Source organism: Amphiprion ocellaris, chromosome 9 (genome assembly GCF_022539595.1).
Source record: "Amphiprion ocellaris isolate individual 3 ecotype Okinawa chromosome 9, ASM2253959v1, whole genome shotgun sequence".
NCBI lineage: Eukaryota > Metazoa > Chordata > Actinopteri > Pomacentridae > Amphiprion > Amphiprion ocellaris.
Window position 1 is genome coordinate 13,159,221 of NC_072774.1, and position 21,631 is coordinate 13,180,851.

Genomic DNA, 21,631 nt, shown 5'->3' on the forward strand with positions numbered 1-21,631 from the left:
TCGTCAGCAGGCAGCTGATGTAGTGTTCACTTGTTGTCATAGCTACAGTGATGCCGTGCAGTTTTACAGTTTTAATTGCAGTTAACTTGTAAGTTAATACTTTTTTTCTATGATTTTACTAGTTATCTGCAATTTAATGAAACTGGGAAATAATTTGTAAAATAACATACAATTGTTCCAAAAATATCATTTTAAAAATATTCAATTTTTTACAGTGAACTAGGAAATTTCCTCAAATTCCCAGTGATCAGTATGTGCCTGCAGCTCAACATGTTTATTCAAAAGACAGTAAAAGACAGCAGAAGACTTAGTGTGAACAAAAGAATTTTATTTTAATTCTTGGATAATCCATATTTCCAAACAAAAAGTAGAGGGGATAAAAACAAACTCATAGAAACTTTCTGTGAATTTATTTACCAACAGACAGCTTTCTAAGGTCCCAGGTGGCTTTTCCAATACCAATACTTGATACTTGATGCCATGTTGGAAATGTGAGACAAACAAACTCGCTTCCACAGAGGGGAAGAAAAAAAAAAAAACAACTTAAAATAGTCCTAAGCTAAGTCACAGTCATAAGTCCAACGGGGATAATATTGTAACATAGACTGAGGTTTTCAGAGGTTAGTGATACATTATTCTATGGTACCGGTACGATAAGCTCAAATGACATGAGTTGAGGGGGTTTTCCCTACACGACAATATCACCAGGAATTGGAAAAGAGCTCGCGTGAGGTTTCAAAACTGGAAGTGCTGATGATGTTAGAGCAGAAATGTCTCTTCTTGCAAGTCGTCTATTGATTGCATTAAAATGTCTGCAATTTGCATCACTTTTCAGTGACTTACATCACGTGAGCTCAGTTCCACTCCTGACAGGACATAATACCTGTTATAACAGGTAACGAGAGATTATGGCACAGTCATAAGATAAATGCTCAGTGACAAAATCTTTGTTCTAAGGCAAGTACAGCTATTTTTGTAAAATGCCCCTCCCTCCCTTCCCTCCCTCCCCAAGTCTAAAAGGTTCAATATTGACAATCATTAGAAAAAAAACAAACAAACAAAAAAAAAAAAACAATAACGAGGATGACCTGTGTCACTCTGGTGATAAGATCATGGAGGGAGTTATAATGAGCTTTTTGAATCAGTAAAAATGCAGGTCCATCCATTGGGGGGAAGAGTAGAGCAAATCTACCAGTGCTGTGATTTTACACGTGTGAGTAAGTGTAGGTTCTGACTATTTTACAATGCAAGTGCCTAAGCTTTTATTTGTATTTTTCTCCCCCTGAGACCCCAAAACAACTACAGACAAACCAAGCGTTGATTTTTTTTCATCACCAACACTACCACAAAAATATTCCAAACAATATGCGTCTTTCAGCTTTGGCACAGAATGCTGATAAGTGTAAAATCTGCTGAGCCTTTCATTTTGTTCTAGTATTGGCATGTCTGTCTGTCTGTCTGTCTGTCTGTCAGTCTGTCCCACCCTCTGAACCTGAGCTTTTTCCCCAATAAACCCTAATATGCCTTAGATGCCTATGAATCCATGATATACTGTACATATGGACACAATCATGAGTTTTCTCTCCATATAAACAGTGCTAATACAAACACACACAATAAAACATGTCCTCTGCAAAAGTTCAAGACATTTTGGCATTTGTCTTTTTTTTTTAATGGCTTCTGGTTTGCTTCTCAAAAACTGGTAAATATACAAAGGGCCTTGTGCTCTCGGCTGTAGAGTCCCACAACAAAGCCCTTGCTCAGTATTCGCCATTGCTTGTACGCAGCCTGTGTGAGTGTCGGCGTAGCACCAAGAAGTAATTTTGTTTGCTGCGACTGTTTGCATTGGGTTTTTTTGAGATTGACATCTGAAGTGAGTCCAACAGACCTGCTGGTGAACTGCGCAATCACCCATTCTACCAACCTGCCCATCTCATTCCACATCTCAAACGCAGACCGTGCCGTTAGCTGATGGGCCGCCAACTTTCTGCATCGGCAATGGTGTGCGACTGGCTGCCGTGTTTAACCGGGACTTATCGTGCTGTCAGTCTTTAGGGCGGAATGGTGAGGGAGACGCCTCCACTGGGAAAGCTGAGAACAATAAAGGGAAGGAAGGATGGATGGATGAGTACTCAGGTCAACCTGAACTGTTCCCCCGCCCCCCTCCACAGCTTCTCCTTCATCAGTGTCTCCAGCTCAGGGTCCGTTCTCGTTGTAGTGGAGGGAGAGGGGCCGCTCGCGCTGCACGGTGGGCATGTAGGGCCAGTTGTAGCTGGAGCCTGAGAGCAGCATGTCGCGGAGCAGCGTCTCGATGGGCGTCTTGCCCACCAGGCGCACGAAAAACAGCTGCTCGATGACCGGGGAGGAGACGATGCGCAGCGAGGGCAGGCGGAGGAGGAGGCGTCCGAAGCGGTTCGGCTGGCTGGGATACTGGTTCCTGACGTACTCCTCCAGGGCGCACTGGGACTTCTCCTGGATGCTCTCCACATGGGCAACATCTGACAAACCCATAGCATCTGGAGGAGACGAAGAAAATATTAGGATGAGTTATTTATAAAAGGATCCATCTTCAAAATATTAGCACACAAGCTAGAATCTAATACATAATGTTCTCAATGTCAGGTTAGAACCTCTGAACCCAGTGGCAGATTTGAGAGGCATGTTATCTTTAAAAAATTGCCTGTAAAAATAGAAGGGATCACTGGGTTTTTGATTTCCCAGTTAACTAAATTTAAGCTCAAAGTCACAATTTTATCACTTTATCTTGCATGTTTCATTGAAAAACTTGAAAAAGTTAACTATTTGCACCAACCATGATGCCATTACTGCATCAGATGACAAAAATGCCAGTACTTTTCAGCTGAACTGCAGGCAGTGTTCACAGAGAATAGAGAGGAGAGCATGGAGACTAATTTAAGAAGTATGTTGTAAATTATCAATAGTATGTTGAGTCACCATGTTTTTTCTCAGGAACACCTGTGAGCGCTTGGAAAAATGTTATATATGCTAATTTCAATTTTTCCTAAAATATATAATCAAAGAAATAAAGGTTTGTTTTTTTTCTCTTCAATAATTTCTGACACAAAAGCTGCATCATACAGCACAAAGGATATTTTTTAGTTCTCTCTCCTTCTAGCAATGGTCGTGTTGTTTCCATAGAGGTTCAATGAGCTCATAGTGAGGAAAAATGTGGCAGGAGCAAAGAAATGCACAGAAGCTACTTGGAGTTCAGAGGGTTAAATTCCAATGACTTGTACAAGATAAATTTTACAAACATAATTGTAATAAAGTGACAGGATAAAAATTCTTTCCATCAAGGCAATGTGAAGCTTCCTAGAGGCGGATAACACAGTACAGGGGAAAAATAACTATTCCTCGTGCCTTTTTTGTTTCAGATGTCTCGCGTTAATTGCGTCATGATGTCAAAAATCTTTCTAATGTGCATTTAAAAAAACAACAAGATTTGTACAAGTGCTGTACAAGACAAATAATAAGAATAAAATGTTACAACACAAAAAAAACCAAAACATAAAGTCAGACCTCTACTTTGATGTAATGCAGATGAGAAGAGTCTGAAGTCTGAGTAGTTCTTAGATGACAGGACCAACCAAGTCCAACTAATAAAGGCCTTAATAACTCCTTCAAAGTCTTAACTGAATAATACTAACACACTTTTGACCACTGATCTGATTCATCCGTCAAAATTACAGGACTTATCAGACTGATAACTTACAATCTGATTGGCATAGAATTTTTAACCAGTCAAGTAATCAAAGAAACCCCTTTTTTTTTTTGCAAGACGCACAATACAGAGGAGCAATGAAATGTAACGGAGAGCTTTTTCTTCCTTTCAAATTCCTCAAGTCACAGATTTGTTGCTCAAACTTGAAAAAATCGAAGCTGTCACTGCAGAGATACTTATCTGCTTCACCCCTGTGGTCTGTGTTCACAGCACACTACAGCGTTCGCTTCCCCCTCAGCTGGAGGTCGTGTTCTGGCTCCCACCTCCTCATATCTACCCTTCTGCCGGCCCCCGCCTTGGCAGGAGTCTCGCACGACCGACAGAGTGTGTAACACTGTGCGCGATACTTTTCGCACCCGGTGTGTGGAGGGGAGAGCGCGAGGGATTTAGCAAAGGAGGTCAGAGATGTGTGAACTCAAAACAAAGACCCATTTTACTGTACGCCGCCACATACTGTACGTCCAGTGGGAGTGCTCTTTGGCTCTGCCCCCTCAGTGAACCCACGTTTGGAAGACAGGTATTCGATGAGGGCAATTTATTCTCAAGCTTTTCGTTTGAAAGCGTTGGCCCGTGTTTTAACCCGTCACCTTGCATCATAAGTCCCCTTTGTCATCTCACACTTTGATCTGTCCCCTGTGTAAACCCTGCCCTACTGGGCCCCGGCTCCACGCTACAAAAAATTTCATTTACCTCATATTTTAATCAAGCATGTCAATCCCTCTCCACCTCCAGTGGCCGCTATTCTCAACATTGTGGGCGAATAACTGCTCCCACTTTGGCTGTATTTCCATCCACTTGGAGGGCAGCTGGACTTTTTTTTGTTTTTTGTCAGGCCGCCATTTTGGGTCCTGCGTGACAAGGCAGTCACTGGCTGGTTGGGATTAGTGAAGCTGTCTGTGCGACTGAAACCACTTCGCGTGCCGAAGCGACAGCTCTGTGGGCGCTCTACCACGCCAAGCACCGTGTTCTTTTGTCTGATCCCTGGGCACACACCAGGTCAGCGGGGGTGAGGGATCGGGGTGGCAGCGCTGAGATGCCTGCTCTCTGATGTGGCTTGATGGGACTGGGCTTCACAGGGGGAGCGCAGGGAGGGGACTCAGAGGGAGGTGAGAGACAATTGGTGTTTGTCCGAGATTGTTAGGTCATCCTCCCAGGTCTGCAGGAGTCAGGTTTATTAACAGGTCTGTCTCGTGTGCACGTGTCTGCCTCCATTACATTCACATCTCAAGTCTGCGTGTTTCACAAAATGCATTGTCTTCAGGAGTCTTTTGGCAAGACGTGCAGTTTTTTTTATTTTTTTTCAATGTGTGCACATGTGCATCTGCCCATACAGAGGAGTCACATGGGATGCTCAGGGCTACAGGGGTTATGTAGGTCATGGCGAATCCTCCTTCTCACTGAAACACACCATACATAATTCAACTCCTATGGTGGGGGCAGGGGTCCTGGGGCCTGGGCTCGGCTTGGAGTTTGGGGTTTGGGGAGCGCAGGGAGGAGGGGTGGATAACTGGTTTCAATAATAGATGGGATCATGAAGGAGAGATGGCTGATGAAAGCAGGGAAGAGAAGGGAGAGGTGGATCCACAGCCACCCACATTCACAGAGGAGAACACGGCGGAGACGTTAGGCGCATGCAGAGCGAACCTGACAAGCCGTGCAAGAGAGAAAAAGATGGGAAAATGCAATGAAGAAATACGGAAGTGAGACGTCTCGGTGTTGGCGTCTTCACCATCCGTTTCCCCCTGGGTCACAAAGCATGATCTCTTGGTGAAGGATCCCAGATGTGACAGTATTTTGGCTGGCACTGGAGCCCGGTGACTGTTGAGATAAACCTCAACAGGGTTTGTGTATAAACTGGATCAAAACAATGCACATCTCAGGGGTTTTGTCAAGACATAAGGTCATTATATACTGATTTAGTCGAGTCTGAAGCTCCGTGGGGAGGACATATTGCCACATAATGTGAGGTTGGGAGGCTCAAGACCCTTGAAGAATGTAGTTGAATCTATTCTTGCAAGGCATTGTCTTTGTTATTGAGTACTGACGAGAATAAGAATTGTTTAATTTCTTTGAGTATGAAATTAAATTTAAAACTAAACTCTGCAGACTTGTCTCTGCTTAAACCATATATATTTTTGGTCTAATGTAAAAGTAGGAATAATTTACGTCTGTCCCACAAAACCTTGTGAGCCGTTTGCTACATGGGCAGAAATTAAAACAAAGATAAAGTTAAAAGTTGCATGTTAACTGCATAAAAAAAGGTTTAAAATAGGGTCAATAGCTGCCTTGTACAGTATGACAGAGAGATCAAATTACAGTGAAATTCATGGAGGGCAGAGACCGTGACTGACTAGCGGGAGGACTGTAGCAGCAGCAGCATTTACATATGGAGCCAATGAGACGATATCTGCTGCAGCATTAGAGGTCAGCTCTCGGTCAGGCTCAGCAGAGGTGAAAAGGTTGTGGGTTAAGCGCAGGCTCTTTGCGATTCAAACACAGGTGTCTGTTTTGTAAATGTGCTTCACCTTTTCTTGTCACAGTCAGTCCTGGTGTGCATTTGCTGTCCAGCAGATTTTCAAAAGTTCATGTATGCAATTGGCATGAATTAAAGTACCTTACTTGTCCTGCAGTGCTAGGCGGAAAAAATGCTTCTATGCACCGAAAAGACATGAAACGATGACTTAAAATGCATGAATTCATAGTAATCTGCGTATGTAAGTTTGAACATTGTTATGTCAATATGGTGTTTTTCTTACAAGCAGCTGACACCATGGCTGAGAAGTTCCACGTTAAATCTCAAATGTACCGATGACTTCTGGGCTTTCATACATAGCAAGTTTAAAGAACCAATCCTGTCAACTTGCAGGGTGAGAATTTCTGTCATTCTCTTCTTCAAAATCGGTTTTCAGTTCCAACCAATATGGCTAAATCACTCGAATTTTACACCTTGCCATTGTGTAGTGTAGAGTAGTTTTACAGTGTTTGCTGGTGTGCTTGAGCTGCAGCGAGCAGCAGAGATGTGAGTAGAGTGAGAGCTGGCAACGTCACAGACAGAAGGGATTAGTTTTTATGCCTAAATATGCAACTTTCATTCAGGGGCTTAATCGATGATTAGAGAAAGACATCAAAAGGATCTTAATTTTTGTGAACAAGAGATGATTATTGATCAGTCAGGTGGATCAATACTTCCAATCAATCTGTCACTGTACATGTATTACCTGGTGCTGCTGTGGCCTTTATGTTAATCTGATTCATTCCTCAAAAAACAAGTGAAAATTGCTTATTTTGCAACAAACTGAAGCGAGTTATTCTTTGAATCAATTAACTCTGACCCTGAATCTATCTTAAAACTCATATTACCAACTGTCTGATTGGGTTTGAATAGTTTGAGCAACAGCAACACAGTATTCAGTTACAGTTTAAATTAATCTATATCAGCAATATGTTGTTAATATAAAATTATATTTTAGCACCGTTGCCTGACAGCAAAAAAGCTCTGGAACTGAACCTACTGCTGGTATAAGTAATGGATAAACAGAGATATTGTTTATGATAAATAATTAACAAACAACTGACATCTGTTCACATGTATTATTTATTATAGAGGTAACTGGTTGTATCTTTCTGTGTGGCTAAATAACAATTTTTATTATTATCAGGTGCCTTTACTATGTTTAAATGTACAGAATAACCTACTGACCACTCCTCTGATTCAGGTTAAGTTGTTTACACGATACCTTGTGATTAAGTGTTCCTGTTGACATGGCTAAACCAATTTACAGAATGTTCTTTTGCCAGTAGTAGTCAGCTTAGCCGCCTGGTAATTCCTGCCATTCAGCCCAAGCAATAGTAAAGTTACTCACAGGAGAGAGGTGGTGTTTTGGTTGACATCAGAATCTGCCCGTAATCCTCACTAAGCAGGTGTAGGGAACAAAACTAATGAAAGGCCTGACATAGTTCCTGTTTACTACTCTCAGCAGTGACGAATTAACACCTGAGTCTCCTCATGGACTTCTCTAAAAGTGCATTGCTTATTTCTGATATAGAATCTGTGATTTTGATTTGTCACACTTCATTTTGCCGAGCTGCCTGTCCTGCGACGCAAGATCTGTCTTTGCATATCTTCTCAGTAACCCAGTTTTTTCTTGTTATGACGAGTTTGTCCTAATACATTATAGACCCGTGAACTCATCAAACATACAGTCTCTGAATGTGGATGGATCCGTCTGTTCTGCCTTGAAACAATACAAATGGTATTTGAACAGGTTACATCAAAATTTAAAACAATAATGATCAGATTTTACATATCTGGGTGATGAATTTCTCATTTCCTTCATCAGAATCCTGCTCCAATGTCAGATTCCAGAAACAAGACAACATTTCATAGTCTTTCCTCCGTTTGTTACATTCAAACTCACCTGATGTGAAGAGCACGATGGACTTGAGGCAGGAATATTCAGCCGTGTCTACCTGCAGGGCCTTCAGCTTCTCCACCTGCTCTTGGAAGACCCGGATGTGGTCCATGAAGGCTACCACACGCTCTGCTGACATGGGTGAGGCGTGCAGGCCGGCCGCCGCCAACAGAGGGGCCACGTGAAGCGGCATGGAGCACTGGGCAGCGTTGAGGACGAACAGCTCGCTCCATGACATGCGGAGCAGCGCCACCTACAACACAGGAAGTCGAGAGTGATTATTACAGAACCTCCTCCATGATGGTTTGCATGTCTTTTTTCTGGCAGAGCATCTCAAAAAATTAAAATCACACTTAAAGAGCTCATATTATAAGCATTTACAAATTTGTCATTATATTTTTTGTGGTCTACTAGAATGTGTTTACATGCTTTCATATTCAAAAACACACATTGTTTCTCTTATAAAACGCTCTGTTTTAGCTCCTGTATCTTTGAAGGATCCCTCCAAAAAGCCCAGTCTGCTCTGATTGGTCAACAAAAGTGAAGTAATGTTGGTTATACTCTGTAAGCGGAGATCTCTGAGTGTAGGGATGTAGCTCTAGCAGCAGTGGATTTATGGAGGTAATAATAGTGGACTGTGAGGAAGCTGCTCATTCTTTGTTTCAGGGCCAAACTAGCTCCTGCCTGCAGCTGATATGCAAATGTGTTACACTGTGAGGTAGATAAGTGACGGAGGGAAAGCCTGAAGTTCAAATAAGGTGTTTCAGGCAGATAAGGAGCAGAAATACTACCTTCAGTGTGGACTTTGAGCTTTTTGCAGACCTTCAACATGAACAAAAGAGCAACTATATAACAGGGTGAGAACCCCCTAAAAGCCATATATGCACTATTTAAATCATCTGTAGTTGACAAATCTGGAGTTGAGATTTTTGCTTTCAAATATGAATAAGAATATAATGAAGATAAAACGTGTCTGATGAAAATGAAGAATTAATTGTGTAACAATTCTTTTGAGAATCGTTCTAGATTTGAGCACTTCATGTGCATTCTAGTTACAGTAAAACCATCTGGGATCCAATTGTCTACTGTCTGATAACTTAGACTCCGAGGGCAGCAGCCAAGGTTTCAGGGCTTTAAGTGTAGCCAGTGGATATCCAGATAACAGATATGCAGGCTAAGAGTTTCTGTTCCAGATGTAAATGACATTTCAGTGAATCTCTATATAAAGGCAGATACATTTAAAAAGAAAAAGAAAATGTAAAAAAAAAAAAAAAAAACACACTGTAATCTGTACAAATGGCTTGACAGCATAATATAAAAACCTTATGGAAAAGGAGTTTTCCAGAGGTGACCACAATTTCAAAACACTAAACCGGGTCAGAAATATTTTTACTTTACAGAGAAGAGGAATGGAGCCTTTTGATAACATGTTGGAAAAGTGCTCACTGAGAGGGAAAGGACAGATATATACTACATGTTGACTTGACATTAATGATATATTAATGATGTGGTGCAGCTATAGCATGACATATTTGCGATGACTGTGTCTGCCAAAGGTGCATGTGAATATTTATAGGTCAGGCGATTACTCTGTGCCAAGACTTTACAGCTGGTGTAAATCTACATGTGCAGGATTGATGTCAGGGCTATCAGGTCATATTTCTGCCTTCACTGAACAATAAGTACACAGATTTCTTTCTATATGCCACTAAGTGACAATTACCAAAACAAGAAAATAAAAATAAAGCATTTTCAACTGTTTTGTGGCTCAATTCTTTGCTGCTTTTGATGAGATGTCATAAAGAATTTATGTTCCCTTATGAAATTGTAGTCGTGTAGTGGATTACAGCTTTCTTTTGGCTTTGATTCGACTGAACAGTAAAACTGAATTATTTCAAGGCTTTGAATCCTTTTCAGTGATGTTTTCCTGTGCAGGTTTTTATTAAAGTAATAATGTCAAATTTTGGAACTATGACACTATGCATATTTGTACATAAAACGCTATAGCTAGAGGCTAGTTAGCATAGCATGAAGCATAAAAAGTAACCTTTTTCTCAGAAGCATTTAATCTTGACTCAGTTACTCTGTACTGGTCTAAATCCAATCCAGCTAGAATTTTTTGTTGTTGATATTTTCCATTCTAAAAAGTTCTGAGAAGGTTCTGCAAAGTTCTGGTAATGTTTTAGAAGCTTTGTGGTTTGTTTTGTTTTTTGAGTTTGCAGAATTTCCTTCTTTAAAGTAGGATAACATTATCTCAGGAAAATTATTCATAACATTCTTAAAATGTTTGCCAAATGTAGCACTGAGAAATTTCCTCCTTTGTTATTGTGTAATGTAGTGTAACACTGCAGTATTGTTTTAAAGAAAAACTTTTTCCAATGCATTAGCTGCACAACATCCCCAAAAACATCCCTGGAATATTGCAGACATCATTTTTTCTCTATGTTAATATATCACATTACAGGAACCTTTGATTAAAAAAAAACATAATCTGAGGCGTTGATAACATCTTGAAAACATTTTTGACAACATTCTTCCTTTGTTGTCATGTAACATAATCTGTGACCCTGACAACATCCCACAAACATCCTTTGAATGTTGCAGGTAAAACACTGTCTCAGTGAACTTTTAACTTTAGAGGAGCACTATTTGAAATGACAAATAGTATGATAAAAAGTTCTTTGAACATTAGAGTAAAATTTAAAAAAAAAATAAAACATTAGTAGAACTGCTACATGTGAATAGCTGATTTCCATCAGGGGCTGGATTAGGCTTGACTAAAGCACAGCTAGTCTGCCTAATCCAAAGTAGAAGAAGAAAAACCAGAGCTTCAGCGTGGATGTAAAATTACATCAGGAATGTGTGGAAAGCTAATAAGGTCATTAATTGTCTCATTTCCTTGCCACTTGATGGTTTAATATCGGCAGTAGGCACTTAATAACACCTTTTCAGATGCCAGTGCATAGAGCAGCGTTCACCCTGACTGCTGTATGTAACAGCATTCATAAAGGTTAGCAGCTGATATTAAAGAGCACATATTGTGCACATTTACAATTTTATAATTTAATTTTTTGGGTCTATGAGAACATGTGTGAATGCTTTTATGTTCAAACACATTATTATTCTCATACTGTCCATTGGTGAAGCACTCCTTCTCATCCTCTCACTGAAGCACTCCGTTTTCTGTTTCCTTATGCCCCCTTCCTCTCCCTTAAAACATTCAGTCTGTTCTGATTGGTCAAAAGCGTGGTAATGCTAGTATAGGATACAGCTCTAGCAGAGGAAACAATAGCAGGCTATGAGGATGCTGCTACTTCTTTGTTTGTGTGACAAACTAGCTGCTAGGCAGGCATTATGCAAATGTGTTACGTGGTGACAGAGATAAGTAACGGACCACAAGCTCGGACTTCAAAAGGGGCATTTCAGACAGGTAAGGAGCAGCGTTTTTTGTTGGTGAGAAAAATTCACTTTGGCGTGGACTCGGGGTATGGGCTCTTTAAAACATCTAACAGCAGAGAAATGAGATGAATAATGATCGGCTTTGAGGCAGTGGTCTGTGGGAGAGACAAACAATCTCCTTGCATGGTGGTCTACAGTTCAGCATAAACTGGAGAAAGCTTCAATAAAAAATCTGGTCTTTGAACAGACGTACGTAGTGATGTAATGACATGACCCTGTAGTGGCTCTTTCACCCGTGGAAACCAGATCTTCTAGTTTCACAAGTTGAACCAACTTTGAAACAACATGGCGGCCAACTCACCTGATCCATGAGCTGCAGATCGGGGAAGAAGGGGATGTTCTTGGCCCACTCAACAGCACTGAACAGCAGCCTGGCCGCCAGCTCGCAGATGTTCTCGATGCCCATAAGGTTGTTTCCTTGCATGCACTGAGCCCCGTAGCGAGACGTTGGGTAGGGCTCGGCACGCAGCAGCAGGGAGATGAAGCCGGACAGGTAGGGCTGGCTGTTGTACAGGTCGGTACCGTTGGTCAGGTACTGTCCTGGGCTGCTCTGGGAGTTAGATGTACGTCCTCGTTGTACAGCTGTTTGAAAAGACAGATAAGGGTCAGAATTCTGCTGCATATATTTAAATGTTTCATGGATGAATTTATGACTTTTAAACAGACTATAAATAAAACCCATTATAACTGTACTCCAATACTACCACAGTCAAAGGGGCCCTGCACAGTCTATGTGCAAAATAAAGTGAGTCCTAAAGCCTGCTGGAGCAACAGAGGAGACGAAGACAGAAAAGAAAGAAGCAAATTGGGCATGTCAAATGTGCCGGATGGGGGTCTGCAGAATGGGGTCGAAGGGGCGAAAAGCGTAGCGACGCAACATTTCTCCGACTCCTAAATATGTCAGCGCCCGCCTTCTCGGTGGAGCGATGGAAAGTGGCCAGGCCAAGGCCATTCTCTGCTGCTGTTGTGCATCAATGAGTAATGACAAGCAGCAGCTGGTAAAGATATAACACTTCTTCACACCTACATATGTTATGCACCCGCACATGCATGCACGCACCACACATGAATACATACGGTAACACCCCCCCACCACCACCACCCAGCCCCTGTACTGGCAAATGGCTTAGCCTGAGGCAAAAAGGGCACGCAGAGGCCACGCTCTGAACACACACAATCTCTCACACACACACACACACACACACACACACACACACACACACACACACACACACACACACACACACACACACACACACACACACACACACACACACACACACACACACACACACACACACACACACACACACACACACACACACACACACCACCCCCTGGCTGTGGAGCGATGATGATGCGGCGACTGCTCAAAGGCCCATTTGGAAAACACCTGTTCAGTCATCCCCACTGTCTGACTAATAACTCCATCTACTGTTACACAGAGCAAGTGGGAGAGAGAGGGGAGTGAGAGGAGAGAGGCAATGAAAATGCAAAGAGGGGCCACGTGTGGGGAAAGAATGAGGTTAAAAGGCTGAAACGGTGAGATAAGGTGGAGTAGGAGAGAGTGAAAGGTGATAAGTTGCGAAAAGCGAGATTGAGGGCAAAGCGAGGGCTGAGGGAAGAGTGGAGGGAGGCGGCGAGTTCAATATGTTTGAATATAGCCTGAGATGAGGCTGCAGATAGCGAGCCGTGGTTTACATAAAGAGACAGGTGGAGGTTGGGAGAGGGGCGAAAGAGAAGGGAGAAGGAGGGGTTTGGAAAATGCTTTTCAGCTCTCCATCACCTGTCACCTCACACACAGCAGCTGTGTCAATTGAACGCATCTGAAAACCGAGAGGTCAAATCACTCAAGAGCGTTTTAAAAATGCCTTTAATTTTCGGCCATCCTCTGTGCAGGAAAAAATACCTCTGCACAAAAGGTGTTGACCTCAAAGTACTAGTTTTCCCTGTGAACTTGTGTCAACCCGTGTTCCTGGAAAAGAATGTGGTCTCCTTTAGCAAAACAGCGCAGTCTCGCTAGACTGAACTGTGGAGAGGTGTTGCCTGTCACAAAGACAACGTTGCACAATGGGATGTTCCTCGTTCTCTCCTTTTGCTTTACTAAAGGACGGCTGTCAGATTAGCCGCATGTGCCTGTCTTTGTTGAATTTCACAAAGGACGGAAAAGCAGAGGCAAAAGTTCACCAAGAGCAAAATGCTGCGATTTCCACTAAGATTTCCTGGTGAAATATATTTCAGTCACTTCAGGTGCTCTGAAGTGCTTTGCGTGTGAAGTGCTGTTGCTTTCAGACAGAGATTTCATGTCAATGCTAGTTTGTGAAAGACCCAAAAAATTTGTAAATAACACAACAATATATGATATTTGAAGCTGCCCTTAAAAACAATGCATCGGATCATTTGCTGTGCCGTTTAAAAAACATTTGAAATCATGATTAACTTCTTCGACTCCCCCTTCTTTGGAGTAAAAACACCCAAAATAAAATGTTTAGTAGCTTTTGGTCCAGTTTGACGATAGGCATGAATGAGGTGTAGCCAGAAAGCAAACTCTGAAAGTTTTCTCTTTGAGTCTCAGAAAATGTGGATTTACATAAAACCAGCACTGGTCAGCATTTGAAGGCAGTGAAAACTGAGGAGCTTTGGAAAATAAAAAAAAAAGATGTTTCAGGACAAATAATTTATATACTATTTGAAATCTTAATTTTTTGTCAAAATGCTGCACGACCCAAATTAGAGGCCATTATGCTTTGGATGGTGTGAGTTTAGAGTGTTGTTGTGCAAAATACAAAAGTAATGCAAGAAAATTTGTGCTACTTTTTGAATCCAGCAATGCCAAATGTCCATTTTTTTTTTTTACTCTAAGGTACTTTAAGTGTAAAGTGAAAGACAGCGAAATCATAGAATGCTGTTTTTTTGTCAATGTAGGTTTGTGAGAGTTAAGACAACAAAATATGATATTTGAACAACACATAGCGTCATTAATTTATATACCATTTGTAATCCTCTAAATTTTTCTCAAAATGCTGCTGGACTTGACTTACAGCAGTCATTGTGACTTTAGATAGTTTGTTTTTAGCGTGTTGTGCAAAATACAAAGAAGTAAAAGAAATTTGATGCTATTTTTGCAAACTTTCTGAACCCAGCGATACCAAATATGTCCATGTTTATTGATGTGATGTGCAACCCAATAGAACGGGTTGTGCGTGTTGTCTGGAAGTTTATGTTGTTGAAGTAAATCTGTTCTATGATCTGACAATGAGAATTAGGTACAAAAGTGTCTCATGGTTCAGGATAAAATAAGCTAGCATCAGGGAAACTGCTACGATGTGGTTTTAACAATAAGGTCAGAGAAGGATTGTGATTATGAGAAACCAGCGTTAACTATCACAGGACTCAAAAAGTGGTGTTAAAATTTTGTATGGAGGAGTGTCTGAGTTCTGGGACTCTACTAAAACGTCCCGACTTCATCCTCCATCCTCCGCTAGAGGGCGTCCTCAGTTGATCGTTAGCAGACATCGAAAGGACACTTGTGAAATGACTCATTCTGGCGACTTCTTTGGGAGGACAGTCTCAAACGACTCTTCCACGACTGTCCATATCTCAGTCTGTGACCTGAAACTGTCACTCTGTCCTGGTTTCGCCTAAAAAAATCGTCTACAGGGGTGATCAGCCTGGTTTATTTTTGAGTTTCTCCCTGAAGCTGTGAACAAGTTGTAAAGCACATTGTCCCCGACCTCCACAGAGAAATGATCAAATTCATCTGTATTCAATTATGCTGCAATCTGTTTGTACGCTGCTGTTTAGAGCTTCTCCGATTTGTGAATTCACAGCTATTAATCTGCTCTTATATTGATTAGTGGTTAATCCTGCAGATGGCGGTGAATCTACTTGATCCACTTGACTTTTCAAAAGCCTCATTGTGGGGGTCACTCGTGCCTGAGAGGCAGAGCACTTGAGTACGTCTGACTGAAACACATCGCTCTCTGTTTTTCCACGCCTACAGCTGCCTGATGAGAATGAGGAACAGACAGAAAGGAGAAAAGGGCAGAGGGGTGATTGTGGAAAGGTCCAAAGAGAAGACGAGACGGGCGTAGAGACAGAAAGATGTGCTATCTGGATGTAGGAAGAGAGCGAGAGAGACAGAAATGACATTAGATAGAAACAGATGCCTGAGGATAAGGGGAAAAAAAAGGTAACCAGGGTCAGAGATAGAGAGATAGAGAAAAAAACGAGGGTGGAGGAACAGAAAGTCAGATTTGAGAGTCTGCCATAATCCGTTTCCTGCTTTTTAATTGGTGCACTGTGCCTGAGCTTCATGCAATTGACTGAGCTTGTGGAGCGCCGAGCAGAGGAACAAGCTGCAGCATACACAAAGTTATTTCTATTAGGCAAACAAATTTATTCTGATTCCACATGGAGGGCAGAAAAGGCACTTTAAAAAGGCCAACAAATCCCAAAAACCCTGAACAAAACAGCATCCCGTGTAGGTAGGGCATGAAATGAGGGCACGAGAGTGAGGGAGAGGAGGAAAGTGCATGCAAACAGAGGTACCATGGGACATTTCAGCTGCGACTTTCAAAATGCCACTTCAGCAAATGGCAGTGAGCAGAGTGCACAGTTCGCTGCCTGGCTGCCCTGGATTAGCCTCTGGGTCAGACTGTTAGTGGAATTACAGCAGCTAAACACAATTAAGGTCTATCAACATTTGGACTAAAAGGTCACAGTGCCGGGGCAACACGGCCGCATTATAGATTTGGCTCAGTCTAATAGTTGCGTTTAATAAGTAGCTTTTCTCTTTCTAAAGCTTCCACTGACGGGCAAAACATGAACACATAAACCTGTGTGTCCACGTCACCTCAGGTCATAAAACTGTGTGCATGAAGCATTAGAAAATTCTGTAATCAAGTATCATAGAACACGTGGGCGATTATCTGCTAAAAATACAGTTGGAAAGCAGCATTTTCTGTGCGTCGGTGTGTGCAGACACATGCATGGTGAAGGTTCAGTGTGCGAGGTGACACCGAGGCAACAACCCCCTGGCCCTCGTAGTTTTATTTTGGCCCTGAACTCTGACCTGCAGGTCGCTGCAGCAGGGCAGCCAGAGTCCGACTGGAGCAGGAAAGTAAGTGAAATCAAACTTGGAATACCTTGCAGCAACCTCTGTGAGTGAATGTGTGTCATTGTTGCACCACTGCTCAACTTTACTGTTTCTCATTCCCATTTTTTTCTGTCTCTGGCTAAAATTTGGGTCAGCCTGTTTCTATAAGGATTGATCTAAAGCTCAGGGTTTTCCACTAATTCTACCAGAGAACTACAATTATTTATGTGTTATCTACAAATGCTGTAGAGTGTGGTTTCATGCAGTCTGGCAGAGTCCATGGTCCACTGTATTTATCCTTATTGTGTGGTGTTGTGCAAGAGCAGGCTCTCTGCTGTGTATTTTACAGGAACATTTTTGGCTGCCAGATATAACTTCCAGTGCTTCCAACATGTTCCTTTTTCAAGTTTTTTATTTTATTGTTATTAGAGGAAAAATGGCTCCCTTGGCTTATTGGATGTGGAAGACATTTCTTATAGCGATGAAGCTACAGATACACGAGCTTGTTTTTGATCTTACAGTTCATAACTTTACTGTTTTGATGCACTTTTATTGATCTCTGTATTGTTTTTCATCATGTTAAATCTGTAAAAAGTGTACACAACCTGTCCTGTGCAAACAGGCAACGTTAGAAGGACCATTTCCCAGCTAAAGACGGATTAATCCATTATTTTTGGTGGGGGGAGGAACAGACTACCTGTGAACACCCCTGTGTTTTCACAGATTTAAACTGGCCAAACCTCATGGAGACTCCTAGGTCTAACTTATTCAATTATTTTACTGAACATCATTCAGCCCTAAATTAATTAACTACACCATGTCAAAGAAGACATTGGTGTGACTGTATTGTTTTGAAAGAGATGGACAAACAGTTGAGCGGTAGGTTTGTGCATCAAACACAGCAGATCATCTAAAAACAGCAGCTAACTTGTCCGTGTTATATTCCTCAGTAGTTCTTGTGCTGGAGAATCATATGAAAGTGTGCAGCTGGTCTGCTCTCAGTTTGTTCTTATCATTTCAGTATAAAAGAACCAGTTTCGAGTGATTTAATATGCTGCAAATACTAGCTTTTTTACATAGATTAAAAATGCATTTAGGCTAATAAGGCTAGAAGGTATTTAGAGTGCTTAGAGGGATATAGAGTGCATTCAGTGCTCTGTGCCACATTTTGTTCATCTACAGATAATACACAGATTTCGTGTTTTCCCAAAAAAGTTGATGTTGATAATCAATTTTGATTAGAGATAAGAAAATAAGGTCTAGTGTCTGGAATGTGAATATTTTCTGAGTTCTTTCCTCTGCTGTGACAGTTAACTTTGAGCTGGGGACAAAAAAATGGTCATTTTAGGCTTTGGGAAATGCTAATTGACTTGTTCTTAAAATCATTTTCTGACATTTTATAAACCACACAACTTATAGTAATAATCATTATGTGCAGCTCTACATGATGTCCGAGGTTGCTGTGAACTGTTCCACCCCATTTGTGTACAACAATATCAAGTCTTACTAAGCTTGACAAACTTAAATATTAAAAAAAAAAAAACAGAGTGTTGGAAAATGGATGTACTGGCCAGCTTCACTACTCTTCGTTCTTCTCCCCTCTTCTAAATAGAAATCCTTGAGAACGAACCACCTGCACGCTGAAAGAGGACTGATTCTGTCCCCGGTTGTCTGTCAAACATGACCGAGCAGAGGTATGCAGCGAACGTGAGAGACACAGCAGAACGGGAGCGCAGAAGAACCGGAGGCGGTGCAGGAGCAGGAGGCAGAGTTGACACAGAACGAGACCGACAGAGACGTGGAGGGCAGAGGAGCTTAGCGTGAGCAACTTGAGTCGCTTCACTGTGCGGCTGCAGTTGCCTCAGTCTTCATCTCTCAGGCCTGATGAGACAGTTCCTGAATTAATTAGTAAACCAAATTCACCAAGTGATTCTTGACGCTTATTTACACACCACCTCCCCTCCTTCCCCTCTTTATTTACCACACAGCGGGGCCACAGCAGGACAAAGTTGTCCCCGTTGACTCCTGATTCCTCTGAGAAAAAGTCTGCTGAGGTTGTTAGCGGCGCTTTATGGCTTCATCTTCTCCTTGTGCTGCTATAAATACTTCCACTACACCTCTACCCACTGAGCATGAATAAGATCATCGGCTAAATGCCTAAAATATAAATGTGCAGGGCTTTCCCTGCAGTGTTATTTTAGTGTGCAGCAGATCGGAGCCTCTTTGGGGTTTAAATGTGCCTCACAAATACAATACGACCGACAAACTCTCCACTGTGTGTTATTACATGTGACCCGAGTGACACATAAAAAACAGGTTGAGCCACTTAAGTCAGCTTGTTAGCATGAATGACTAAATGCACCTGAGAAGGTCATGTTTACTTTTGTCTGGTGCAATGTGCAGAAAAAGGCATAAAAACACGCCTTTATATTGAACAAGAGCTCAGCAAATTGCAACATAAAGCCTGACAAAAAGAGCAGAATCACTCATTTATTCAAAATCGAACTGAGGCTCCAGTGTGTCACTTCAAGTGGATGATATGTCAATGGGAGCCATTTTCCTCTGAGGCCTGCCATAATGACTCGAGTGCGGTGACAGGGGTTAAGTATTGGAATTTGTCAATAGCTAAATTACCGGGATAAGTAAAGGTTTTCAGAGCTGAAGTGAGGCCAAACTGCAGCGTTTTGGTGTTAAATTGCCTGCTGTTACAAGCTCACTGAGTATGGATTAGTCAGTACACACTGTCTGTTAGGCTGGGTATTTGCACACTGGAGGGGCCCCTGGACACTTCACACATTTGGACTTTGAGTCCAGCCACTCTGTTATTAATGTTTTAGTTTTGGTTGACCTATATTTTCTGCTGCTGTTGGTATTTTGTCACAGTGTAATGTGGGTCAGAGGAGGCAGTTCAATGTGGGTATTACAGATTTCTGGCTGTTGGGTCTGTTTCCATCACTCACTATACACTCTGCTAATTCAGCTAGCTGTGTGTGAGCGTCTACATGTGCACACAGCTGATTCATGGCAGACAAGCTGACCTTATCATCGCGCATAAAAGCACCACAGTAAACTGCCACACGTGTCTCGGTGAAGTCGGCGGCTCGTCCTTGCGGGGTGTTTCAAAATTAAAACGTTCACTCCAGTTCAAAGCAACTGTCAGGCTGATTCTCTTTGCCTCCCTGCTTCCTCGTCAGCCTAGAAACTGCTCTGACAGAGAAACAAGTGGAGGTTCTGTGCAGCTGCGTGATGAGACAATGACACTGAGGCTGCCAAGGTTTCAGAGGTTTGATTCCTACTGAGGCTAGACACTGAGATGTTTGCTGTCACGCTGCTGAAAGGTGCTCTGGGTAAAAGTCTCCAACAAATGATATTATGTTCAACACAGCAGTCTACAGAAAGAGGTCAAACGTCCCCTTTGGGAGACAAACAAAACTAAAAAAAAAAAAAAAAAAAAAAAAAAAAAAAAACCCACATGAAAGCAAAGAACTTCTAAATCTTCCACGGTCCACTCATAAAACTTTTAGCATGTCTTCTCAGGCAGATAAATATTTATTTAGTCTAAACAGAAAGTCACACAGCGATGTCAGTGATATTAAAAATCGTTGTATTTTTAATAACTGAGAGCAAGCTGCTGTTTTTTTATATATTTATACGAGGAAACTGTGGTATCCAAAAACATAATCTGCACAAATCCGACTTCATCTGTGGATGAAACTGCGCGCTCCATCCAAAAGCACTCACATTATGACCCATATGCTACGATGGAGCACATTTCAAAAGGAAGTAAAAGGCTTCTGAATAATTAACAGCATGCCAAACTCTTTCAGCTCAACAAACTGTGTTTCAACATCCACATCTTCTGCGGCATTTTCAGAGTATCTCAAAACATTTGAATATGGATCATATCTGAGAACAAACATTGCGTCGCCCTGACAACCTTAGGTGAACCTGTTGAAAAATAAAGAAAACATGACTTATGTATGACCTGTGGGGAGACAGCAGCAGCAGCGACCATATGCATTCAGCAGTCCTCACACTTTTCAGTTTGAACTCAAGGACATAGCAGGATTCAGTTTACTGTAGATGTTACTATAAAAATGATTGTCTTTAAATATTCATGTTTGTACAAATGCTTATTTGTACAGCAGTTGTCTGGGTGTTTTTCCTACCAGATAAAATATAAATTACGTCACTCAAAACCAGCTGGGCTTCTGTGTTCTGCTTATTTTAAAGTAATTACACTCATCACCTTTCAGCCGGATTTGTAATTTGAAAACATTATTTTAACTTCTGTAAACTGTCACTAAAGTGCGCTGAGAAAATTGCCTCATATGCCTCAGTAGAAACTGTCCTAACCAGACAAAAAAATGGTGGCTGATAAGTGGAAGTCAGTCAACAAAGAGGATTTGAGGACTGACCTCAAATGCACCAGGAGATGAGTTGAGCCAGTGTTCTGTTGACCTGCTTCACATTTAAGCCTTTCACGCACAAAAAAATCTCTATATTAACCAGTCAGCCAGCCATCTTTTAACATTTTGGGGTAATTTTTCTTTTTCAAGATTTCACTTCTGTCAGCTGACATTATCTGCTGTTGTGTCAATGAGCCACACACTTCTGGCTTCAGCTCAAACTAAAACATTGTGCCAAATAGACGGATTTTAATATATTTTCACATAAGAAAGACAATTTGTGATTTCTTAATGTACTTGTTTACACTGTGGACTAGTCAGTAAATGAGCAAAGACTCATTCCTTTTAACTTTACTGCTTAAAAAACTGTGTTTTAACCCAACAGTGACAATAAAACTGCAAAAAAAATTCACACTCCAAACAATGAAACGAGCTCATTTTCATGAAGGGTTAAAAAAAAAAAACCCTCTCCTCTCCAAACTTCTCTCCTGATCTTGTGAGAATTATTTTT

At 41.6% G+C, this 21,631-nt stretch overlaps 1 protein-coding gene across 2 annotated transcripts in view; it reads right to left on the reverse strand.

The window, feature by feature from the left end:
• Positions 1 to 307: 307 nt before the first annotated feature.
• The window catches only part of nr2f5 (nuclear receptor subfamily 2, group F, member 5), a 69,718-nt gene continuing 48,394 nt past the window's right edge, over positions 308 to 21,631 (reverse strand). For both annotated transcript variants that reach the window (XM_055013774.1, XM_023286226.3), the window contains exons 2-4: positions 11,915 to 12,195; positions 8,161 to 8,407; positions 308 to 2,516 (exon numbers count right to left, since the gene is read on the reverse strand). In XM_055013774.1, the coding sequence (XP_054869749.1) occupies positions 2,197 to 2,516; positions 8,161 to 8,407; positions 11,915 to 12,195 (848 nt within the window). In that variant the 3' untranslated portion in view covers positions 308 to 2,196. The remainder of the gene's footprint in view (positions 2,517 to 8,160; positions 8,408 to 11,914; positions 12,196 to 21,631) is intronic.